The following is a 24733-nucleotide window of genomic DNA, read 5'->3' on the forward strand; positions in this document are numbered from 1 at the left end:
GCAACAGGTTGTTTCCTCCAACTTTACTAGGCTATGTGGTCTGAGGAAGCCACTTATAGACTGAATACTCATAGAGACTGGAAAAAGCACAAAATCTGGGGTCTGGCAGAACAAAGCATTATCAGAACTCTGGAAACTCACAACAGACACTTTGTCAAACTATTTTAAAGTACTATCCACTAGTTCTTGATTTACAAAATAATTACACTGGTGTAAATTTTTTGTTGCCCCATTATCACTATCTTGGTACAGACAAGATGCCAGAAAAAATGTGCTGTGCTTCTTAATAATGTAAAAAGCAGGTTAACGACAAGGACTGTTGAATTACTGAAGCTTCCCTTGCCATCACAGCAAATATCATAAAAACATAAGCAGTGCCTTGTTCGATCAAACCTCTGGTCTATCTTGTCCAGTACAAAGCCTTACAGTGACCAACCAACTGCATAAATAAATCCACTACTCTTCCATCAGATATCCTTCCCATGGTGTCACATTGCCATCAGTGTTAATAGCCCTTGATCCTCATGACTTTAATGAATGAGTCCAGCCCATTTTTAAGCCAACCTAGCTGACAGCCAATGTTATATCACCTGGCAGCAAATTCCAAGGTTGGATTTCACATTGTGTGTGTGTGTGTGTGTGTGTGTGTGTGTGTGTGTGTGTGTATTTACATAATGTGAAATCCAACCTTGAAACTTGATGTGATGATCATTGCTGGGAAGGGGAAAATAGCTTTACCTTGTCCACTTAGCCTAATGCTGTATATGTCTTCATATCCCCTCCCATTCACCTCTTCTCAAAACTAAAAAACTCCAAATATTGTAAGCTTTGCTCACAGCGAAGCTGCTGTAGCCCCTTAATCTTGTAAACTACCCTCCTCTGAATCTTGCCTAGTTCCATAATACTCTGGTGAAAGTGCAACAATCAGAACTGTACACAATACTCTAGAAGTGGTTTCATCATTGATGTACAACACGGGTGTCAAACTCGTAATGTCACATGACGTGTTGCAACATATTGCGACTTTTTTCCCACTGCCGGCAATGGGGTGGGGGCAGTTTTAGTGTGACGCATCCGGCCCATGGGCCGGCAGTTTGACACCCCTGAAACAGTATACCAGGGCATTGGCATCTCTATTTGGAGTACCATTTTTTTTCATTATCCCAAATATGCTGTGGGCCTTTTCTATAGCAGATGCACACTGGGCTTGCACTTTCCATAAACTCTTTTCCATTTACTCTCTTTCCTTATCAGTCACTATTAACTCTGAACCCATTAATTGGTATGAGTAGTTACAATTTTGGCATCAATGTTCATCACTTTGCATTTGCAAAGTCATCTGCCATTTTGATGATTTCTACTCCTCTGATGCACAGAGATCTCTTTGGAACTCTTTGCAAGTCCTTACTGTTTTTACTACTGTAGATAATTTCGTGTAATTAGCAAACTTTGCCATTCCACTAGTCATGAGCAATTCCAGATGCTTTATAAATATGTTAAAAAGTGCTGGACGTGGGAGAGAACATTGGCGGAGCCAACTAGTTATATCTCAGAATTTGTTATTCTTTTATCTCTATACTTTATTTTCTATTCTTCAGCTAGTTGCTTATCCAGAAGAAAACCCACTATTTATTCCATGGCTGTTAAACTAAGAAAATCTTTGATGAGGGATTTTATAAAAGGCTTTTGGGAAAATTTAAGTAGATGATATGCACTGGCTTGCCCTTACAGTATTCACACATTATTAATACCTTCAAAAAAAATCTAGTAGATTAGTCTGATAGGACTTCCCCTAAGTCAGGGGTAGGCAACCTTGGCTCTTTTATGACTCGTGGACTTCAACTCCCAGAATTCCTGGCTGGCTCAGGAATTCTGGGAGTTGAAGTCCACGAGTTATAAAAGAGCCAAGGTTGCCTAATCCTGCCCTAAGTAAAGCTGCATTGATAAGGCTAAATGTTAAATGCATTTTTAATAGCAGTCTCCACTATTTTCATAAAATAGACGTATTTATTTGATTTGAATGGCTGCCCATCTCAGCTAAATGACTCTAGACAGCTCATAACAGCTAAAAACAACAATCCAATAAAAACAATTTATACACCAAAATACATGGCCATTAATAACCACCTGAAAACAAAAATAACTATGGTCAGCAGCAAAATCCAACTTTCTGTCAAGCTCAATAAAGTCACTGTAAAAGTTAGCCACACTTCTGGACTCCTAAGCCCAGGGACAGAGCTCTATGTCTTCAGGGCCTAGAAGTTAAGCCAGTGTTTCTCAGCCTTGGCAACTTGAAGATGTGTGAACTTCAACTCCCATAATTTCCCAGTCAGCCAAAAATTGAAGCTATACTGGTTACCTTCCAGTCCTCAACTACGGGGATTGAGCACAGAGAGACCTAGTCTAGAGAACAGAATTGACAAGATAGCAGTATTCCAGTATTTGATGGATTACCACGAAGAAGAATTGTCTTCCACTTATTTTCCAAAGCACCAGGGGGCAGGACAAGAAACAATGAATGGAAACTAATCAAGGAGAGAAGTAACCTGGAATTAAGGAGAAACTTCTTAACAGTGAGAACAATTAACCAGTGTAACAGATTGTCTTTAGAAGTTGTGGGTGCTTCACAGTGCTTTTTTTGTAAAAGAAAAAGGTGCCGGAACTCACACATGTCATACAGCCTGCCTTGCCTACCCTACAAGGTTCCATCCAAAAAAGGTGCCTGAACTCCGTTCTGAGTGTTCTATGAGAAAAAAAGCCCTGGTGCTTCATCACTGGAGGTTTTTAAGAAAAGACTGGACAGCCACTTGTCTCAAATTGCACAGGGTCTCCTGCTTGAACAGGGGGTTGGACTAGAAGACCTCCAAGGTCCCTTCCAGCTCTATTCTGATTGATTGATTGATTTTAATTAAAGGGTCTGCAGTTCCAGCTTTAAGTTCATTGGGTGGATGCCATCAAGGCCTGGTATTTTGTTGACATTCAATTTGTCATAAGGCCTAGCACATCTTCTCTTATTACTTTTGTATCACTCAGTTAATCTGATTCTCAAGGAATTCCCCCAATTTTTCTCCTGTTAAGATGGAGGCAAAGAATTTATTCAGCTTCTCTGCTATTTCCTTTTTGCCTCTTAGCCACATTTCATCATCCAAGGGACCAACAGACTCTCTGGCTGGATTTCATTTATACCCATTATATTAATAGTGTCTTCTAAGATCAGGCATTCCAATTCACCTATTTTGGCTTGCAGGCTTCTGGCATTTGTATGCAAACACTGACACACAGCATATTTCACTGTATTCCTTTTATTCTTCTGATTTTTTTTAGCTGCTTTCTTTCCAGCACTACCTAGAAATATCTAAATGGAGCATGGAATCCATTGCCTCTAAATCAGACAGGCAGTCACCATGCATTCTGCCAGACATCCAGTTCCCTTCATATCTAGTTTAGAATGCATAGGTATATTTACTTAAATTTAATCTATGTCTAGGCTGAATGTTTAAATATATTTATTTATTTATTTAATTAATTAAATTTTTATACCGCCCTATTCCCGAAGGACTCAGGGCGGTTTACAGGGCAGCATAAAATACAATATAAAAATAGTATAAAATTAAAACAGATTAAATTAATTAAGCCCAACAATTAAAACAATATTAAAAGCTAAAACCCCTTCAGTCCAGGCCTGATAGATCAAAAAACTAGGTTTTCAGGTCCCGGCGAAATGAACGCAGATCGGGGGCGGTCCGAAGTTCCACCGGTAAATCATTCCAAAGGGCAGGCGCGCCCACAGACAATGCCCTCCCCCTGGGGATCACCCACCGGCACTCCTTAACCGCCGGCACCCTGAGAAGGCCCTCCCTGTGGGAGCGCACAGGACGATGGGAAGTTGATGCCGGCAGCAGGTGTTCCCTTAGATAATCCGGACCCAAGCCATTTAGAGCTTTATAGGTCATTACCAGCACCTTGAATCTCACCCGGAGGGCAACCGGAAGCCAATGCAGCTCGCGGAGAAGAGGTATAAAATATACTTTGTAAGGTCAATTCTATTCTTTCTTTTTCTTCCTCTTTGCATCTTTTAGACAAGTGTCACTGTTTCAGTTTGAATGTTAGCCGCTTTTTTTTTCTTTTAAGCCAAGGGCTGTCTGACTCCACCCTCTAGTGGCTAGGCTACTGGAAGTTTGCTAGTTAGTCCAACCCAGAAAAAAACATTCAGAAATACAGGTAGTCCTTGACTTACGACCATAAATGAGCCCAACATTTCTGTTGTTAAGTGAGACATTTGTTAGGTGAGTTTTGCCACATTTTCCAATGTTTCTTGCCACAGTTGTTAAGTTAATCACTGCAATTGTTAATAACATGGTGTTAAGTGAATCTGGCTTCCCCATTGCCTTTGCTTGTCAGGTCACAAAAGGTGATCACATGACCCCAGGACCCCTGCAACAGTCATAAATATGAGTCAGTTGCCAACTGTCTGAATTTTGAACACGTGAGCATGGGGATACTGCAACAGTTGTAAGTGTGAAAAACTGTCATAAGTCATGGTTTCAGTGCCATTGTAACTTTGAAGGGTCACTAAATGATCTGTTGTAAGTTGAGGACTACCTGTACACTCAGAAACTCACCAGATAAACTCACACAGATAAAATCTCCCCCAAAATCTCACACTTAACTCCTCTTCGCCTTTTTTTTAATGACCAATTTCCATCCAAATTTCCCTGTTTAGTATTCTCTATTACATTTCTGCTCTAAGTGATTCGAAGAAGCAGAAGCAGCAGCAGCTTTCACCAGTTGGTATAAATCAATATCTCCTAAGCACTGTTACTGAAAAGGACTAGATCTGATCAGGAGATCAATTTTGACACAACTAAAGCAGCTAGTTAATTGTTCTACCCAAAATGTTTTTGTGCAAATATTTTGCATGGCTGTGTTTAATGAAAAGCCTGACTGTCAGATGATATCTCTGGATAGTTGGGCTCCTTATGGACATGTCAGAAGGAGATGGATGTAGACTTAGCAGTGTTCCAGACAAACACCAAACCTCTGCTGAAAAAGAATTGAACATGAATTTGGCAAATATTTTTCCAGAAAAATATTAAATCCTTACTCTAATGCAGACATGTCAAACTCACGACGTCACGTGATGTCACGCGACGTATCGGGATGGTTTTGCCATTGCCGGCAATGGGGTGGACACGGCTTACGGATGACACGTCCGGCTTGCAGGCCGGCAATTTGACACCCCTGCTCTAATGTGTAGCAGTAGCTGACAAAATTGTCAAGGAGGAAAACAATCTGGACTTTTTAAAGCAAAGATGAACCTCAAAGAGTATAGGGAATAGAAGTTTAAATCAAATCATACATTTTATGGTTCTACGGGGAGAGTTGAATAGATTCCTGCCACTGAACAAGGGATTGGACGAGAAGGGATAAAAGCTGCTTTCTAGTCTATTATGTACAATCAGATATAATTATATAATTTATGTAATGGATGTAATGGAGCAAATCTTCTAATGAGTAAATAAGGATTGACTCACAAGGAAGAATTGCTTGTTGGCCTTTGGACTAAGATCAAGTTAAAAATTCTTCTGAGATGCCTGAAATTTGGGTCTTAGTTTTATAAGAGCTTTAGTTTCATAATTAGCCAGTCTAGGGTTTTCATGTAAAAGAAAAGTAGTCATTGTTGATGTCAGTGCTGAAACCGTAATTATGCATTGGCCATGGACTCTAAATAGCTTTCTGGGACTTCAGTCACTTGACCCCTGGAGTGCTTCCGCAATTCCCCTTGGATTCCATTTCTATTTGCCGCCTTTGTCTATTATCAGAAGAGATGTTGGATTGCCAGTCAGTATCTGACCTTGCTTACAATTGAATGTGAGTGCTTGGCTACTTTGCAATGTCCTGAGCTAGCTCAGGTCAAGACTAGTGAGTCAGCCTGATGTATCAAGGGACTTAGTTCCTCACCTCCTGTTAGCTTTGAGCGTGTATCTCATTCCTATTTCATATAGAGTGGATAGAAAGAAATAAGTTCAAGAGCAAATTCTGTACACTGCCCAGAATTGTTTTCTCTATATAAAGCCTAATAGGATGCACAAATTGTGAGAAGCACAATTAAAAGTGGCCATGGACAATGGCAACAAACTCAGATTTTTGATAATTACTTCCACCTTAATGGAAAATCACTCCTTTCCTATTTGCCACCAGAAATTAAAAAAAAATATATGCAAATGATCAGGAGAGCAATGTAAACCATGAACAGGACAACTAAAAAGACAATCTGCAATATGTGGACTGAATCTATATTCTCATCTATCTATCTTTAAAGCAAGATTGAACCTTCTGCCTCTAAAACCATAAAGTAATCTATGATTACTTAGCTCTTTTTATAAATTTGCAACTAGCACTCAGCAGATGGAATGACCAGGCAATCCAATACTTTGACTTGATCATATGCTTAGTATAAAATAAAGTATAAAATGTTCATGGTTTGTTCTTCAAATCTGCTTCAGAAGCAACATTGGCATCTGAGGTTCTTCCAGTAATATGAATATTTAAGGCATACAGGTAGTTCTTCTTTTACAACCATTCATTTAGCAACCATTCAACATTACAATGGGGCTAATAATAGTTATGACTGGTCCTAATAGTTATGACTGTAATAATAATAATAATAATAATAATAATAATAATAATAATAATAATAATAATAATAATAATAATAATAATAATAATAACCATCTACTGGGTGGTTGCAGTAGGTTTTGGTCACTTCACATGACCCTAGAACACTGTGACCATCATAAATATGAATCAGTTGCCAAGCATCTGAATGTAAATCACAAGACCCTGGAGATGCTGCAACATTCCAGCTGATCAGTGCTTCTTCTGGCCTCAGCAGAAGGACCGGGATCAGCACCAAGCTCCAGCTGGAGCCTGGCACTGATCCTGGTGCTTCCGCTGAGCCCTGCAGCCCACCCATCTCTCTCTCAGCCTTGTGCAGTACTGCCAACGGTTCAGCTCATTCTCCTCCCCGCTACCACTTTTCTAGGATGGTCGCGTACCACCTACTAGGTCCAATGTACCACAGGTGGTACCCGTACCACTGGTTTTTTCAACCAGTGGTACGGGTACCACCTGAACTAGAGCATGGGTCGGCAACCCGTGGTTCTGGAGCCACATGCGGGTTTTTCAGCCTTCTCCTGTGGCTCTCAGTTTGCAGAGAGAGAGACAGACAGACAGACAGAGAGAGGCACTTGTGCTTCCCTTCTCTCTCTCCCTCCCTCTCTCTCTTTCTCTCTCTCTCTCTCTCTCTCTGTGTGTGTATGTGTGTGTGACTCACACTGTCCTCCAAGAAGCTTATTGGGGAGGGCTCCTGTCTTTGCTGCATCTCCAAAGGAAGCAGGAAACAGGAAGCAGCAAAAAGCAGCAGCTCTCAAGGGCAGGAGAGCTAGCCCAATAAAAAATGTGTGTCAGCTTGTCCGAGAACAGTGTGATGGCAGCTTGCCAGGTGAGCAGAAGAGAGGGAGAGGGGGGGAGAGGGAGGGAGGGAGGGAGAGAAAGAGAGGGAGAGAGAAAGGAAGAGCAAGTGCCTCTGTCTCTCTCTCTCTCTCTTTCTCTCTCTCTCTCTCTCTCTCTCACACACACACACACACAAACAACACAAACACACTGACTGGGAGAAGAGAAGAGGACTGGCAGACCAACGGCAGAAAGAGAGGGAGGGAGGGAGAAAGGAAGGGATGGAGAGAAATGGAGAGAGAGAGAGAGAGAGAGAGAGAGAGAAGGGAAGTGCAAGAGCCTCTCTCTCTCTCTCTCTCTCTCTCTCTCTCTCTCTCTCTCTCTCTCACACACACACACACACACACACACACACACACACACACACACACACACACAAACTGAGTGGGGGAAGAGGACTGGCAGACCAAGGGCAGAAAGAGAGAGAGGGAAAGAGAGGGAGGGAGAGAGAGAGGGAAGGGAAGTGCAAGTGCCTCTCTCTGTCTCTCTCACTCACACACACACAACACACAAACACACTGAGTGGGGGAAGAGGACTGGCAGACCAAGGGCAGAAAGAGAGAGAGAGGGAGAGGGAGAGAGAGAAAAAGGAAGGGAGAGAGAGAGAGAGAGAGAGAGAGAGAGAGAGGGAGGGAGGGAAGGAGGGAGGGAGGGAGAGAGAGAGAGAGAGAGAGAGAGAGAGAGAGAGAGAGAGAAAGAAATATATATGAATATATGTGGTTGTCCTTACTGGACTTTTAGTAAAGAATGTTTAATGAAATATTTTGCTTTTTTTATTAAGAGGTGAGGTATGGGGATAATCATGCTGCATTTAAAGATGGTAGATAAGCTACTAAAATTGTTTTTACCTGTTGGGATGAAGGAGAAAGGTTTTTTTCCCTCTTTCTCCTGTCCTTTTCTTTTTTTTCTGCACAATTTTTTTCTTTTCTATTTTTCTGTTTGTAGTTTTTATAATTTGCACCAGGTTTTTATTTCATAAATATAAGGAGGACTCAAATAGACATTTGAATATTTTATTTGAAAGTAACCTTCGACCCAGCGTCTTTTTTTTTTTGGAGTTCAAAATGCTTTTATTGCTTGCAGAAATAAAAAAAAATGTTTTCTTTGTAGCAGTTCATTGATTTCAAATGCAGCACACTATAGATTTTTTATACATACATAAAGGTAAAAATCAATATATGCAGTGTTATCGTTATTTTAGATCTAAAAAGGGTTTGGGGGCTCCCGGTGTTTTCATTTCAGTGGGAAACGGGTCCAAGTGGCTCTTTGAGTGTTTTAGGTTGCCTACTCCTGAACTAGACATACCCAATTCCAGCAACTGTTCTTTATATGTTTTAGCCTCCAGTCCCCTAATCATTTTTGTTGCTCTTCTCTGTTCTCTTTCTAGAGTCTCAATGTCTTTTTACATCGTGGTGACCAAAACTGGATGCAGTATTCCAAGTGTGGCCTTACAAAGGCATTGTAAAGTGGTATTAATACTTCATGTGATCTTGATTCTAGCCCTCTGTTAATGCAGCCCAGCACTGTGTTGCCTTTTTTGGCAGCTGCAGCACACTGCTGGCTCATATCTAAGTGATTGTCCACTAGGACAACTGTTGCAGCATCCCCATAGTCACATGATCAAAATTTGAGGAAATGGCAATTGATATGTATTTATGATGGTTGCAGTGTCCCAGAGTCATGTAATTACTTTTTGCAACCTTCCCAGTCATCTTCTGACTACCAAAGTCAATGGGGGAAGCCAGTTTTCTATAATGGTTGCATGATTTGCTTAAGAACTACAGTGATTCACTCAACAACCATGGCAAAAAAAGGTTGTAAAATCAGGCACAACTCACTTAAAAAACCTCTTGCTTAGTAACAGAAATTCTGGTTCAAATTGTAAACCAAAGATGACCTATAATAAACCATGTTCAATCTTTTCAACCCTAAAGGTGTTTCTGCTCTGATTAACTTCTTAAATATCTGAAGTAGGATTGTAACGGTAATGGACATGAATGCTACCATGAATTCCTGGATGACAAGCGAGATAGGAATCTTAATAAACTAAGAAATACATCTGTAACAATGTGCCCCGTTCAGAGTGACCAAAATAAAACCATTTATGTTTGTTGTGTTTTCTGTTAGCTTTATAATGTGAGCTAATCTAGTTAACTTTAACTTCCAAAACTAATATATAAACTCAGATCATTGATTCATTGATTTCTGCACTTCTTTCAGTATCCTAAGGTAATACTCTAATAAAAACAATGGCTACAGAATTTTAAAAACGTACACAATGTGGTCTGTGTTAAGGGCAATGCTGAACAAAATGCAAAGTTGTCTGCCAAAACATGATTATTCCATGCAATTTTTGTGCATGAAAACATCTAAAAATGCAGAACTGAGACAAAAAAAGTAAAGTTAAAATAAGCACAATTCCTTTTACTTAGAGTTTCTTGCTTTCAGGCACTGCGGTCACAATTCACCCATTTTCATTTAGTTGCTCTTTAATGCTGACCATTTACAGCTACTGTTTACAGTTTTCAATGAAATGAACATTCAGAAACACTTACTCTCTGGTCAACAAAAATAAGCACCAAACAAGCAATTAAACCACGACTTTTTTCATTTGAGACAACTGGAGAAATGCTATTAAAAAGCAATTTAAAGGGCAGTTTAGAAAAACAGCAGAGATAAACACAGAACTCCTTAAAACACCACACAGTAGCAGAAAGACAACAGCATTAAAAGGCCTGAGGTAATATAAAGGACATTGTGAGATTTAAAAAGCTGAGATCCTTCTTCCAGGACACCGATATACCCCTTCTAAGAAAATTCCAATGTTACTCCCTGTTTCCTCTTCTTGGTTTTAAATGGTAGAATCCAGAATCTCTACCTCAAAATATTTGGATCCACTCTATACAAATGATTCTTTGTACAATCAAGGTACAGCTTAACTATTAAAGTAACATTATCATGTACATGTCAAAACATCCCAGAAAAATATTGCTATTATGTTCCTGGGCAGACATACAGTAGCTCTCTGTGGCCAATTCTATACTATTTTCTGAGGTAGCAACCCAAGGTAGGTTAAAAAAACCCATGGAAGAGAAAAATCAGGGTGGATAGACCATGCACATCATCACAGCAGGAGGCTCACCTGTGGCCTGGGATGGCCTGTAACCAAACACGTCAGCTCCAGGGTCTCTCCTTCACGGATGGTGTACACTCTTTCTGAATACCGTTCCTCCTCAATGTTACAGGCGAGGCCTGAATGGATAATCCTCACTGTGGGTGGGGCTGTAAAGATAAGCAGAAGGAAAACTCATCAGTTGTAATGGACTGTAAGAATAACTTTGAGTAACACAAAGATGAGCTGCAACCAAGACAATGGGAAAAGAAATCTGAGTCCAAAGCAGGATTGTAATCTGGAAAAGTGTCTTAGATTTTACTCTTCCTAGTTCTCTTGAATGTAAAGGCAGAGGAAAAAAGAGGAACATTCAGGTTTGCAAGATCTTATAAACCTTATAATAAAAGTAGCATTAGCATCCAGACCTTTGGTTTCCTAGGTTGGACTACCTCAAAGGGCTGACATCAGCAAAGAGTTTTAGCTAGGAAGACTGGGTAGGGATATGTACAAACAACTGATGCAGAGTTGTGACATTTGGAATACTGTTTTTTAATTGTTGTTGCTGCTGTTCTGCCTTATTTTGATTATATGATTAATGGGTCAAATGAAGCCACTTTGCCACTAAAAAACAAAAACAAATCTTTAGTGCCAGAGACAGAATAGTAAATTATAAAGATTTAATAGATAATATATCCTGTTGTCAGTTGACATCTTTTCAAAGTTTCCTATCTTAGCGCAATAGATGTAAATGGTATATTGGGAAAACCTTAGAAGAATGTGCCAAGAAACAGTATCTGGAAAACAATCAGATAAGAGGCAGCCTAGCCTGCAGCTGTACAGTGGGCAGGGCAAAGAGGCTCAGTGAGACCCTCCTCAGTTTCTCAGGCTATAAAGGAGCTGGAGGGAGAATTGCTCTTTCAGACTTGCAAGATTCTGTTAATGCAGCCTTACAACAAAATATAATTAGTTTATTTGGTCTGGTCTGGTCTACTTGATAAGATTGACATTACACTGACATCTCTTGCAATGTGTGCCCAGGTCTGGGTCCCTGTGTGTGCTAAGAACCCGAGTGTGTTTTGTTCTTGTATTAACACCAATAGTAACAACTTTACTTGGTGCCATATATATTTATTTCATACTGTTTTAATTGTTTTTAATGTTTTATTTTTTATTTTATTTATTATGGGACTTATATGCCGCCCTATCTCCCAGAGGACTCAGGGCGGCTAACAACAATAAAAAACCAACAGTACAAAAGTTAAGAAAAAAATTAAATAACAGCCCCAAATATTAATTACACAGTTAAAAATTTAAACTTTTAAAAACCCATCATCAATCCAGGTCAGCCTGATGGAAAAGGAACGTCTTGAGGTCGCGGCGAAAGGACCGGAGGTTCGGGGCCATCCAAAGCTCAAGGGGGAGTTGATTCCAAAGGGCTGGCGCTCCCACAGAGAAGGCCTTCCCCCTGGGGGGTCACCAGCCGACATTGTCTGGCCGACGGCACCCTGAGGAGGCCCTCTCTGTGTGAGCGCACTGGGCGATGGGAAGTCGTCCCCGGCAGCAGACGGTCCTGCAGATATCCCGGGCGTAAGCCATGTAGGGCTTTAATGGTAAGTACCAGCACCTTAAATCTCGCCCGGAAGACAACCGGTAGCCAATGCAGCTCATGCAGGAGGGGTGTAATATGGGAGTATCGGGATGCTCCCATCACTACCCGCGCGGCCGCATTCTGCACCAGCTGGAGCCTCCGGGTGGTCTTCAAGGGCAGCTCCATGTAGAGAGCATTGCAGTAATCTATCCGAGAGGTAACGAGTGCATGAGTGACTGTACGAAGGGCATCTCGGTCCAGATAGGGGCGCAACTGGCGCACCAGGTGAACCTGGGCGAATGCCCTCCTGGCCACGACTCCAATATGATCTTCAAAACTGAGTCGTGAATCCAGGAGGACGCCTAAATTGCGTGCCCTATCAACGGGAGGCAACACCTCTCCCCCCATAACCAAAGATGGAACCTCTTGGACAAGACGAGATGCCGGTACGTAAAGCCACTCAGTCTTGGCCGGGTTGAGCTGGAGCCTGTTCTTCCCCATCCAAATCCGTACCGCTTCCAGGCAACGGGACATCACATCGAGGGCATCACTGGCTTGGTTCGGGGTGGAAAGAAAGAGTTGGGTATCATCAGCGTACTGATGATACCCCACCCCGAAACCACGAATGACCTCACCCAGTGGCTTCATATAGATGTTGAACAGGAGGGGAGAGAGAACCGACCCCTGAGGCACCCCACAACTAAGGGGCCTAGGGGCTGACCTCTGCCCTCCTGTCAACACCGTCTGCAAACGGCCCGAGAGGTAGGAGAACCACCGTAAAACGGTGCCTCCCACTCCCAACCGCGCCAGACGTCGCAGCAAGATACCATGGTCGATGGTATCAAAAGCTGCTGAGAGATCTAAAAGGACCAGGACAGAGGAATAACCCCTGTCTCGGGCCCGCCAGAGATCATCCACCAGTGCAACCAATGCCGTCTCCATGCTGTACCCAGGCCTGAAACCCGATTGGTATCGATCCAGATACTCAGTTTCCTCCAGGACCAAAGGGAGCTGCCGTGCCACCACGCTCTCAACAACCTTCGCAAGAAAGCGAAGGTTGGAGACAGGACGAAAGTTGTTTAGAATAGCTGGATCCAAGGCAGGTTTCTTGAGGAGGGGCCTCACCACCGCCTCCTTCAAGGCAGCAGGGAAGCACCCCTCACTCAAGGAAGCATTTATAACTGCCAGGAGCCAGCCTCGTGTAACCTCCCGGGCCGCATAAACCAGCCAGGAGGGACACGGGTCCAACAAACACGTGGCGGCACTTAATTTCCCCATGATCCTGTCCACTTCATCCGGAGTCACAGGATCAAACTCTTCCCAAATATTATCGGCCAAACCCATTGTTTCCCCTTCGTCAGACACTGCTCAGTCGGAGTCCAAGCCCGAATCTGAGCGATTTTATCCACCAGATACTCACTAAACTCCTCGGCCCGTCCCTGCAAGGGGTCCTCTCCCGTCCCCTGATTTAAAAGGGAACGGGTCACCCTAAACAGGGCGGCCAGGCGGTTATCTGCGGATGCAATGAGGGTGGTGAAGTAAGCACGCTTCGCCACCTCCATTGCCACAAGATAAGATCTAGAAAAGGATCTTAACTGTGTTCGGTCAGACTCAGACCGACTGGACCTCCAAATGCTCTCTAGGCCCCTTCTCCGGCGCTTCATATCCCGCAGGTCCGCGGGATGTACTCTGCCTAGAGTATGTTGCTGAGATGGGTGGCTACAGAAATCAAATAAACAAATAAATCTGTTTCCATCATTGGTCTACTCAGTATGATCCAAATCCCTTTCAGTCCAAGTAATAATTTTTTTTTTTTGACCTTGGAAGCTCCCAAGATTGTGCTAACTTGGCTGCCTTGCCCCTTTTTCCAAGCCACATATCCCATGCACCCCATTCTTGAGATCCTTTACAAGCCTTCTGGTCTTCTGCAGGTCTTGTGAAAACGGGCATACTGTTTGGAGAAATGTCAGCAGCCCTGTTCTCACACTGCTGTGAGATCTCAGATCTCAGTCTCCAAACTGTGCGCACCATTCCTTCTTCAAAAAAAAGCAAGATTATTTGGAGAAGGAAATTTACTTAAATGGCAATAATCACACTAGTTGGAGAAAGGATGGCATGGCTCCTTACCTGGGACTCCCTCTGCTTAACAACATGAAATTCTCAATTAACAACAGCAGCTGGAAGTGCCAGGATTGCAGTATACAGTATTGAGCAGTATGGTCACGTCATACCTCACTTTATGACCCCAAAATCCAGTCCCAATTATGGCTGTAAGTCAAGGACTACCTTCTTGCTGTTTATCAGAGCAAAAGGTTAAAAGTTACAATTGGGGCACAAGGTGAGAAATTGCAATGAACAACACAAAGGAAAAAACCAACCTATCCAGGGGAACAGAGATCTTCTTAATTAAATAACAAAAGGTCCTTTCTCAAAAGAGATTGCCACTTCCAACTGCAGTGCTAAATAAGCAGAAAGGACAACACAGCAGGTTGCCTGACTCCAGAGCGCTCCCTCTAGGAAACACAACTAAGTTCACTTTCTTGGAATTCCTGGAGGATGGGCACACTTTCCCACAAGTGTTTCTCCATATAAAGAGTGCTTGGGGAAGGGCTTTGAGCAGCCACCTCCAACAGTTGATTCAGTATGCTGTGACCTTGGAAATAAAGTTCACCTCACATTCAAGCAATTGTCTTCGTTCTTTATTCCTGCTCAAAAGCAAACCCGAGAAAATTTCTTTCTAACACAAACAACAAATGAACAGTGTTTGACGTGCTCAGTGGGCAAGCAAAATGGATTGCCTGTTATAGAAAGTGAAGATACTAGGATGATAGAATGGGAGTGACATGGAATACCTTGGAAAAAATATGGTTCCTTGACTGGCTGGAAAAGAACATTGCAATGCAGGTAATCCTTAGTTTATGATCCTTAATGGACCCTGCCCATCGTAGCCATAAATCATGAGAGTTGTAAAGCAGTGGTTAAAAAGCTACTAATGCAGTTGTTAAACAAATGCTGCAATCATTAAGTGAACCAATGGTTCGCTATTGGCTGGTTTTGGCCAAAACAGGAAGTAAATGCTAGGTTTTTTTTAAGAAGAATGTCTTAAAACACAGTCATGTGACTGCAGGATGCTTGCCATCTACCTAAAATGTGGTCATGTGACTATGGGGGTGGGGAGACTGCCATTGTAATTTGAAAGTATGCCTGGGGGATCAGATGTGATTTCAAACATTTGCTAAGTGACTATCTGTATTTGCAAATAATCATCATCTTTCAGCAGGGAATAAAACCTGACCAATATTCACTAGTCTTCAACAGCTAAGCAGGGTCAGACCTGATTAATACATGGATGAGAAACTACTGGAGAATTCTAGGGCTTAGGGTAAAATTGGGAGATGAAAACAGCTGGATGAAGGAAATAGCAAATATGCAGTTGAAGAAATTTCAATATGTATGTTTGTATATGTACATACATATACATACAGCTCCTAAATAAATATGTTCTTGCAGGTTGAGAAAGTAGTAGTAGTAGTAGTTGTTATTATTATTATTATTATTATTATTATTATTATTATTATTATTATTATTATTATTATTATTATTATTATTATTATTATTATTAAGTTGGAAGGGACCTTGGAGGTCATCTAGTCCAACCCCCTGCTCAGGGAGGAAACCCTATACCATTTCGGACAAATGGCTGTCCAGTCTCTTCTTAAAAACTTCCAGTGTTGGAGCATTCACCACTTCCGGAGGCAGGTTGTTCCACTGGTTAATTGTTCTAACTGTCAGGAAGTTTCTCCTTAGTTCCAAGTTGTCTCTCTCCTTGACTAGTTTCCATCCATTGCTTCTTGTCCTGCTTTCAGGTGCTTTGGAGAATAGCTTGACTCCCTCTTCTCTGTGGCAGCCCCTGAGATATTGGAACACTGCTATCATGTCACTATGTATTTACTAATATTGTTCCGCCTGCAAAGTATTAATGGATACAGGCGCATTCATCACCGTGTTATTAATCTCCAAAATCCCCTGAAGGAAACTTTGTATTTTTAATTTTAACTCAAGGTATTTTTCCTCTTAATTTACACAAAATTAACTTTTCATTATTCTTTCTTTTTCATTATATATGCTGCTTGAAATGTATTATCTTGCTCATTACACAAGCAAAGCACTTTAATGAGGACAATAAAATTAAGGAGTTGGCATGATGGGATTCATCCTCTTTTCTTTTTACACAACCCATAATGAAAGCCTGACTGCTGTGGATGGGACAGACTTCCTGATTGCCTGTTGTAGATGCAGAGATTACAAGATTCAATCATTAAATAAAGTAAGAGCCCTCCACGTGTCTTAATTTCATCAGGCAGATGAGTTCTAATCCTTGGGGGTAAAACACAAGATGTGAAACCTTAAGTAAGACTCTATGGAATTTAGAGTTAATTTTCAGTCCAGGTTTAACCCAGAGTGAAGTGCACTACAGCAGTGATGCGTGTTGGGAGAAAAAATTATATTGGGCATAAAATAGAAGAAAATAAATTAAAAACATCTCCACAGACTGCCTATTTTTGAAATGTCAGGCAGGCACTAAAACCCAGAACATTTAGTGATCCCTGGCTAAGCCATTATAAAACAACAGTGGAAGTTTACTATTGTACAAGTCACAGCTTGAGATAACTACAGAAAAACCTGGTGTGCCATAGAAAGATGGGTGGGAAGATGACGCTCAGTAGTAATATTTGTCCTGCAGCTGAGAAAACGTGAAACATCAAGCAAAGCATTGCAGCGAGCGAGCCAGGTGGCAGAGAAGGTGAGAACAGACTGGCTTGGTGGAAAACTTCAATGTTCAGACTGGTTCACAGAGGTATATAATATGCCTGCCTCAAGCAACCTGCCAGTAATATTATGCTCACCTGTAGACTTCTTGATGCTCTCTGAGCTTAGTTGTTTGCTTACAGACCTCATATGGTAACTTTTACAGCTTTCCATCTGAAAGAGCTGGAAGGGACCATGTCCATCCCCCCCCCCAAGCAGGAGAACCTATACCATTTCAGACAAGTGACTCTTCTTAAAAGCCTCCAGTGATGCAGCGCCCATGATTTTTGAAGGCAACCTGTTCCACTGGTTAATTGTCCTCACTGTTAGGAAGTTTCTCCTTAATTCCAGGTTGCTTCTCTCTTTGATCAGTTTCCAACCATTGTTTCTTGTCCTGCCCTCTGGTGCTTTGGAGAATAGTTTGACGCCCACTTCTTTGTGGCAGCCACTCAAATACTGGAATACTGCTATCATGTCGCCCCTGTTTCTTCTTTTCTTTATACTAGCCAAACCCAAGTCATTTTAGTTGCTCTTCTCTGAACTTTTTCCAAAATCTCAACATCTTTTTTTTATAGTATGGTGACCAAAATTGGTTGCAGTATTCCAGGTGTGGTCTTACTAGGGTTTTATAAAGCGGTGCTAATATTTTGTGTGATCTGGACTTCATCAGAGAAAGTCAGTATACAGAGCAAGTTATCTGCAGGATAATGTTGACCATGTTTCACTAACAGCACCTACCTGTTCTACCAAATCAAATACAGCAGGCATGTCCTAGGACCTGGGAAATGGGTTCTTGTGTGACCCAGCCGGCTGTTGGGCTGGTTTCTTTCTCACCAGTCATCCCGATCTGCTTCCCTGTTGGGGATATGGGATCGGGCAATTTGCTGCTCGGTGCTCATGTTGTCCACATCTGAAGCACTTGATTGGTGGACCAGCAGGTGGCTTGGGGGATTCCACAGCCGCAATGGCTGGGGATTTTGGGGGAGGTGGCCACCTGGTCTGCTCTGGTTTCAGCCCGGCTTCCTGAGGTGGTGGCTTGTTGTAGTGAGCAAGCTCGATGTCCAACCTTACTGCCACCTGATACCACTCCAGCAATTGATTAGGGACAGCCTGATAGACACAGGCTTGGGGAAAGTGATCATCTAGCTACTCCTTGAAGTGATGCACTAGGGACAGCTCAGGCCACCTTTCTATCTGACCTGCTAACTTGCGAAACTCTCGTATGCATTCCAATGCAGGTCTACCATCTTGCTTTATTTTGTGAATTTGTTTCTCTGCTTTGAGGGCTACGGATGGGTCCTCAAACCTACCCAAATCCAAGGAGGAAGAGATGGAGATTCCCCAGTTTAGGCACTTGCTCATTGTACAGATTGTTTAGCCACTCAGACCCTTCCCCTTCCAAACTGGCCACAACCACGTTGACCGTAGCAGCTGGATTTGGGTAGAAATTGACATTGCAATTCATGTGGGAATTTACTTGATTAATGAAGAAGATCAGCTTCTCTGGATCACCATCGAAAGTCACTCTAAGGGGTGGCACCATCATGGGCTGCTGCCCCCCCCACACTTCGGCTGCATTCCCAGCAGTTGTTGGCCTCCCTGCTGTGGCTGTTGCACTCCCAACGGCTGCTGACCTCCCAACAGTGGCTGTGGTATCCCCAATTGCTGCAGACACCCCTGCGGTTGTTGCACATTCAGGGGCTGTTGCCACCCCCACTGCTGCTGCATTCCCAATGGCTGCTGACCTCCTGGTGGCAGAAGCTACAGCATCCCCAGTTGCTGCAGGCCCCCCAGCAGTTGGTGCATATTCAGGGGCTGTTGCCACCTCTACTGCTGCTGCACTCCCAATGACTACTGACCTCCCAACAGTGGCTGCCAATATCACCAAATGCTGCAAGCCCCCCAGCAGTTGTTGCACATTCAGGGACTCTTGCCAACCCCACTGCTGCTGCACTCCTGCCAGTTGCTGACCTTCCAGTGGCAGTGGCTGCAGCATCCCCGTTGCTGCACGGTCATGCAGCTGTGTTAAACCTTGTTGAATGCTCACATCTGGGTCTCCTCCCTGCATAGGCCTCGGGCTTGGGTGGTGCCAACAGTGATGCACAGGACTATGTGACCAATAGTAGCGACAGTCAAGGCTCTCAAGGTACCTGTGATAATCCAGACTTCAGCTACCCCAGTGGTGGCTCAGGATTTGGTAGGGGGCCTTTTGTCAGGGCTCTCATTGTATTTTTGCTGCCTGGAGCCAACACAATAGTGGTGCCTGTCGAGGGATCGTGATGATCGACGCCAACCAGGGCTTCTCCACTGGCTGGGGCTCTTGTGCTGTGAGAGGTGCTCTTGAGTCCTGGAGGAGCAATGACTTCTTGGACTGCCATGTTCAGAGTGGAAGTCGGGGCTCCCCTTTCTCACAGGGCTGGAGGTTAATGCTGGTGGCTCTGAAGATGGGGAAGCCACCTGCACTCCATCGGTGGGGCTGGGGCTTCTCTTTGGCACAATTTGGCATAGGTTCTGCTGATCATAGTGTTCACTTGCATGCGAAGAGTGAGAAAGGTGTTCCCCACTCCGCACCTCTAGCCCCTCAAATCTCTCCACCAACTTCTCCACTGATTGGCTAAGGACTACGGACAGGTACTTCTATTCCCCAGAGTCTTCAGTGGTTGCCAATCTCTTGGCTCTCCGATGGTCTGGGGAACGTGATTCTCGAAAGGCTCCTGCTTGCAAGTTGGCTTCGGATGCTTTCAAAGAAATTGTCTTTGGCAGGGTTGCCTCAAGGTGCTTGGAGTCTTCACTGGGCAGGGTCCACTCTGATGACCAGATCAGCTCTCGCATCTTTGGTCTTGCCCCCTGCTTTAAGGCATTAAATGTTTCTTTCTCCGCCAGTGTGTTGGCTTGCGCTCCCTTCTGCTGAGGCAGTAGCCATGGCCGGGGTGCTGTTTACAGGTGCTTCTTCCTTCTCCATGCTGAGATCTTCCCCGAGTCTTTGTCAGCCTATCCTCTGACTTAGGGAAGGTGACTGGAGCTCAGGACCCCAAGGTGGTTAAGGTAGAAAGGTAGTTTTGGGGTTAATGTCATGGTTCCAATAGATGAAACTCATTAAAATTCAAGGAAAAATTCTTCCTTAAAGAACATTTTATTCAGGAAACAAAGTATCGGCACTACATAGTTGAACCCAAAAACTAAATTCCCTTCCACAGATACAAAGTAACAAAGTGCAATATCCACCACCAATAAGCTGTCATAAATCACATTCTCCAATTAGCCTAAAATGCGGCCCGAGCTCCTCAGCCCACCAAAACGTTATCAGCTTTTGGGTTCCCACAAAGCAGCATTATTTTTATGGATAGCTGAGCTCAAGATTTCATCCCAACCCCACCCCTTCTGCACCTAATTTCTAAATACTAGAAAAAGCATGTTAAAAGCAAAGAGAAAATGGCTGTAATTTTATTCAGTTGTCAGAGCGGGAACATCCAATGTTTACAGCATTGACATCAATATTATCTTTTATTATGCTCACACTTGTCTTCTCAGTTTCTGTCCCACTTGACTAAAAGATACAAAAGAAATCAGAGTGGATTTCTGAAATCTGGAAACAAATCAAGCATCATGATAGATGACAACAATGAACTGTGCTTATTTGGATCTGGCTTTTTCTATGCTCCAAATCTAAAAACCCATAAAACGTTCTGAGTTATGCAACTAAAAATGAGTTGCATATACATATGCACTATATGTGGAAATGTACACAAAAACAAGATTTAAACACCCAAACTGAACAAAGCTGTATAACAAAAATAACTTCTGAGGAATCATTAAAATTACTTTTAATTCAAGGGAACCAGAGGAAAAAGCAGCTGGTGAAATCTACCAACTCAAAAATATCTTTGAGTTGACTTTTTCTAAAAAAAATTAATCTTCTAATTTATTCATTACCTCTAATTGAGGACAATTCAGACGACATCAATCTCAAAATGTTAAGCAGGTTTAGGACTCGTTAGGGCTTACACAAGAGAATAATTTCAGAGCAATGGATAGGTGAGAAATATAAGAATATCTTAGAAAAAAACAATGTCAAATAACTTTTGTACAGTTGCAAAAAACAGCAACATAGATATTTCCAGTCACCCGGAATTGGGCTTACTTCAAAGGCATCTTTACCTTGTTGATGAAACAAGCACATTTCTTTTAATTATAACATCGGAAATAGCATTTTCATTAAAAAGCAAAAACTATACACAATATCAGATTCCCTATTCCTAAGTCTCCACATTAGAATGCTTAGCTTTGAAACTCAGCACTTTCATCCCAGGTGTATAAAGGAAGATTGTTGCAACTAAAAGGGAAATTGCCTACATCCAAGGATATTGCTTATTGCAGAACTTTTAGATTGAGTCCCAGTAGGAAAAGCAAAACTGAGTGAAACTCTAGCAAATCAGTTTGGAGCTGTGACTGTATACATGAATCTATACCAAAAGATACGTAGTCCTCAGCTTACGACCACAACTGAGCCCAAAATTTCTGTTGCTAAGGGAGACATTTGTTAAGTGAATTTTGCCTCATTTTACAACCATTCTTGCCGCAGTTGTTAAGTGAATCACTGCAGTTGTTACATTAGTGACAGGATTGTTAAGGGAATCTGGCTTCCCCATTGACTTTGCTTGTCAGAAGGTCACAAAAAGTGATCACATGACCCTGGGACTCTGCAACCGTCATAAATATGAGTTACTTACCATATGTCTGAATTTTGATCACGTGACTATGGGGATGCCACAACGGTCATAAGTGTGAAAACAAGTCATAACTCATTTTTTTCAGTGCCGTTATAACTTTGAATGATCACCAAATGAAGTCGGGGACTACCTGTACACATAGAATCTATACATACTGTACATTAATACAATGAGGTGGGAAGAAGTAACAAACTGAATTTTAACCATAGATGAAGAGTGAAGGAAGGATTAAACAATAGAATAAGGTGGATTTTGCAAAAGCGGGGGGGGGGAGTAGCATCACTTCCAACAACTATCTATGACTGTATAAAACAAACAAGATTTTAATGAACCAACTTTAAAAACAGATGATTTATATTGTACAATGAACAGATGATTTCACTGTACATTTGAATTAGCTGAATGCTTTATTTTGTATTATATCTGTCACCAGAATAGAAGAGTTGAACACTGTATTTTCATCCCATTTGCAACCTAATTTTTTTAAAAACAACAACAACAAAAAAAACTTGTCCTATGATTTGGCATCTGCCAGGCATTTAAACAAATTCACTTCCAATAAATAGTTTTTGAATAACTGGAATTATATTTTAAATGCAGCTAATTCCTGCAACATCTGACCTCTTTTGTATTGGATCTCAGAAATGCTTTTCTCTAAGCTTTAAGATTCAATGAGAGGAATATAAATTAAAATGCTACACGGATGATGGAGTACTAACCATTATGCAACTTCAACATGCAATAAAACAGCTGAAGAAAACAATTAAAGGGTTTGCTAAATTTTCAGGGTATAAAATTAGCATGCAAAAAAGAGAGATAATAACAAGACAATTAACCCAATGAAGAAGAAACTTATCTTATGGCAACCCGACTAACAAAATCCTCAGTAAAATACTTGGAACTGCATTTGATATATTTCAAAATAACTACACCAAATTGTTTTTTTTAACAAAATTAGAAAAATGTATAGGGTTTCCTGCTTGAGCAGGGGGTTGGACTAGAAGACCTCCAAAGTCCCTTCCAACTCTATTATTCTGTTCCAATTGCATCCCAAGTGAAATTAAAAGTTGTATGAAAGAAATATAACTATCAAAATGAATCTATTACCATTTGAAAATAATTATGTTAAATAGCACCAATCTAAATAGCACTCCAGAAGATAGGCTTAAGATACAGGAGGATCTGGACAGACTCGAACACTGGGCACTATCTAACAAAATGAAATTCAATTGTGAAAATAGTAAGGTTCTACATTTAGGCAGGAAAAATCAAATGCACAGGTATAGTATAGGTGGTACCTTGCTCGATAGTAGTAACTGTGAGAGGGATCTTGGAGTCCTAGTGGACAATCACTTCAATATGAGCCAGCAGTGTGCTGCAGCTGCCAAAAAAGCCAACACAGTGCTAGGCTGCATTAACAGAGGGATAGAATCAAGATCACGTGAAGTACTAATACCACTTTACAATGCCTTGGTAAGGCCACACCTGGAATACTGCATCCAGTTTTGGTCACCACGATGTAAAAAAGATGTCGAGACTCTAGAAAGGGTACAGAGAAGAGCAACAAAGATGATTTGGGGACTGGAGGCTAAAACATATAGGGAATGGTTGCTGGAATTGGGTATGTGTAGTTTAATGAAGAGAAGGGTGAGGGGTGACATGATAGCAGTGTTCCAATATCTCAGGGGCTGCCACAAAGAAGAGGGAGTCAAGCTGTTCTCCAAAGCACCTGAAAGCAGGACAAGAAGCAACGGATGGAAACTAGACAAGGAGAGAAGCAACATAGAACTAAGGAGAAACTTCCTGACAGTTAGAACAATTAACCAGTGGAACAACCTGCCTCCAGAAGTGGTGAATGCTCCAACACTGGAAGTTTTTAAGAAGAGACTGGCCAGCCATTTATCTGAAATGGTATAGGGTTGCCTGCATGAGCAGGGGGTTGGACTAGATGACCTCCAAGGTCCCTTCCAACTTTTATTATTATTATTATTATTATTATTATTATTATTATTATTATTATTATTATTATTATTATTATTATTATTATTATTATTATTATTATTATTACATCCTTCTGAAGTCAGTAAAATGAGGAGCCAAACTGTGACTCTGTAAACCACTTATTAAGGCACTATGGAGCCTTATATAAGTCTAGGTACTATTACTGTTGCTATTGCTAATTTAAACAACATTGGTTTCCTTTTATATGCCATGCTTAGACTATGGTTTTTAAGGGAAAAGTATTTACTGTAACCAGAAACAAGTTGAATGTGTAACTGGATATAACCACCAATTGGCCACAATGGGAAGGAAGCTAGAACTGTTTGTTCTTACTTATCATTTTTAGTGTGTGTGTGAATATTTCATAAGTTCATGTATTTATTTTATACTATTTATAACAACATAGCAGGAATATCAATATTAATATTTAAAGTTATGAAATGATTTGCAATTATTTCCCAATAGGATATAATTAATTTTACATACAGTATATTCACTTAATTACATAATAATGGAATAATTCATTTTGTACATTGTACATTCAGTTTATTTACTAATAGTTTATTTTCAGACCATTATGTTTGTTCTCATTTTCTTCTTTTCTGTAGTCATTTATTTTATTCCTTATTTTTTAACAAAATATATTTTAAAAATGCTTTTCTCCTTCTGATTTCTATGTAGCGCAATGATCAATGCCTCTAGCTTTGTGCAGAATTATAGAGTATGTATATCTTTGCAATATCATTATTTTATATAAATTATCTAGACAGGCAATCTTGACAACATTTAGACAGCCTACAATCATAACTACAACAGAAGCCTTAGGCTAGGGTAGATTTAATTACTGCATTTTCACAGTGACTATTATATAAACTTTAGAAAGACCAAGAAACTGAGCTGTTTATCTTCTAAAATGACCTCAGTGTTTCAAATATTTCATTTGATTAAAAAAACTGTATTGTTGTTTAAATGTATATA

At 41.4% G+C, this 24733-nt stretch overlaps 1 protein-coding gene across 1 annotated transcript in view; it reads right to left on the reverse strand.

The window, feature by feature from the left end:
* The window catches only part of MDGA2 (MAM domain containing glycosylphosphatidylinositol anchor 2), a gene marked incomplete at both ends in the record, with an annotated part of 586749 nt that overhangs the window by 368780 nt on the left and 193236 nt on the right, over positions 1-24733 (reverse strand). The window contains one exon of the mRNA XM_081314870.1: positions 10658-10797. Coding sequence (XP_081170996.1) covers positions 10658-10797 — 140 coding nt within the window. The remainder of the gene's footprint in view (positions 1-10657; positions 10798-24733) is intronic.

The sequence above is a fragment of the Vipera berus genome (genome assembly GCF_964194415.1).
Source record: "Vipera berus genome assembly, chromosome: 1".
Taxonomy (NCBI): Eukaryota; Metazoa; Chordata; class Lepidosauria; order Squamata; family Viperidae; genus Vipera; species Vipera berus.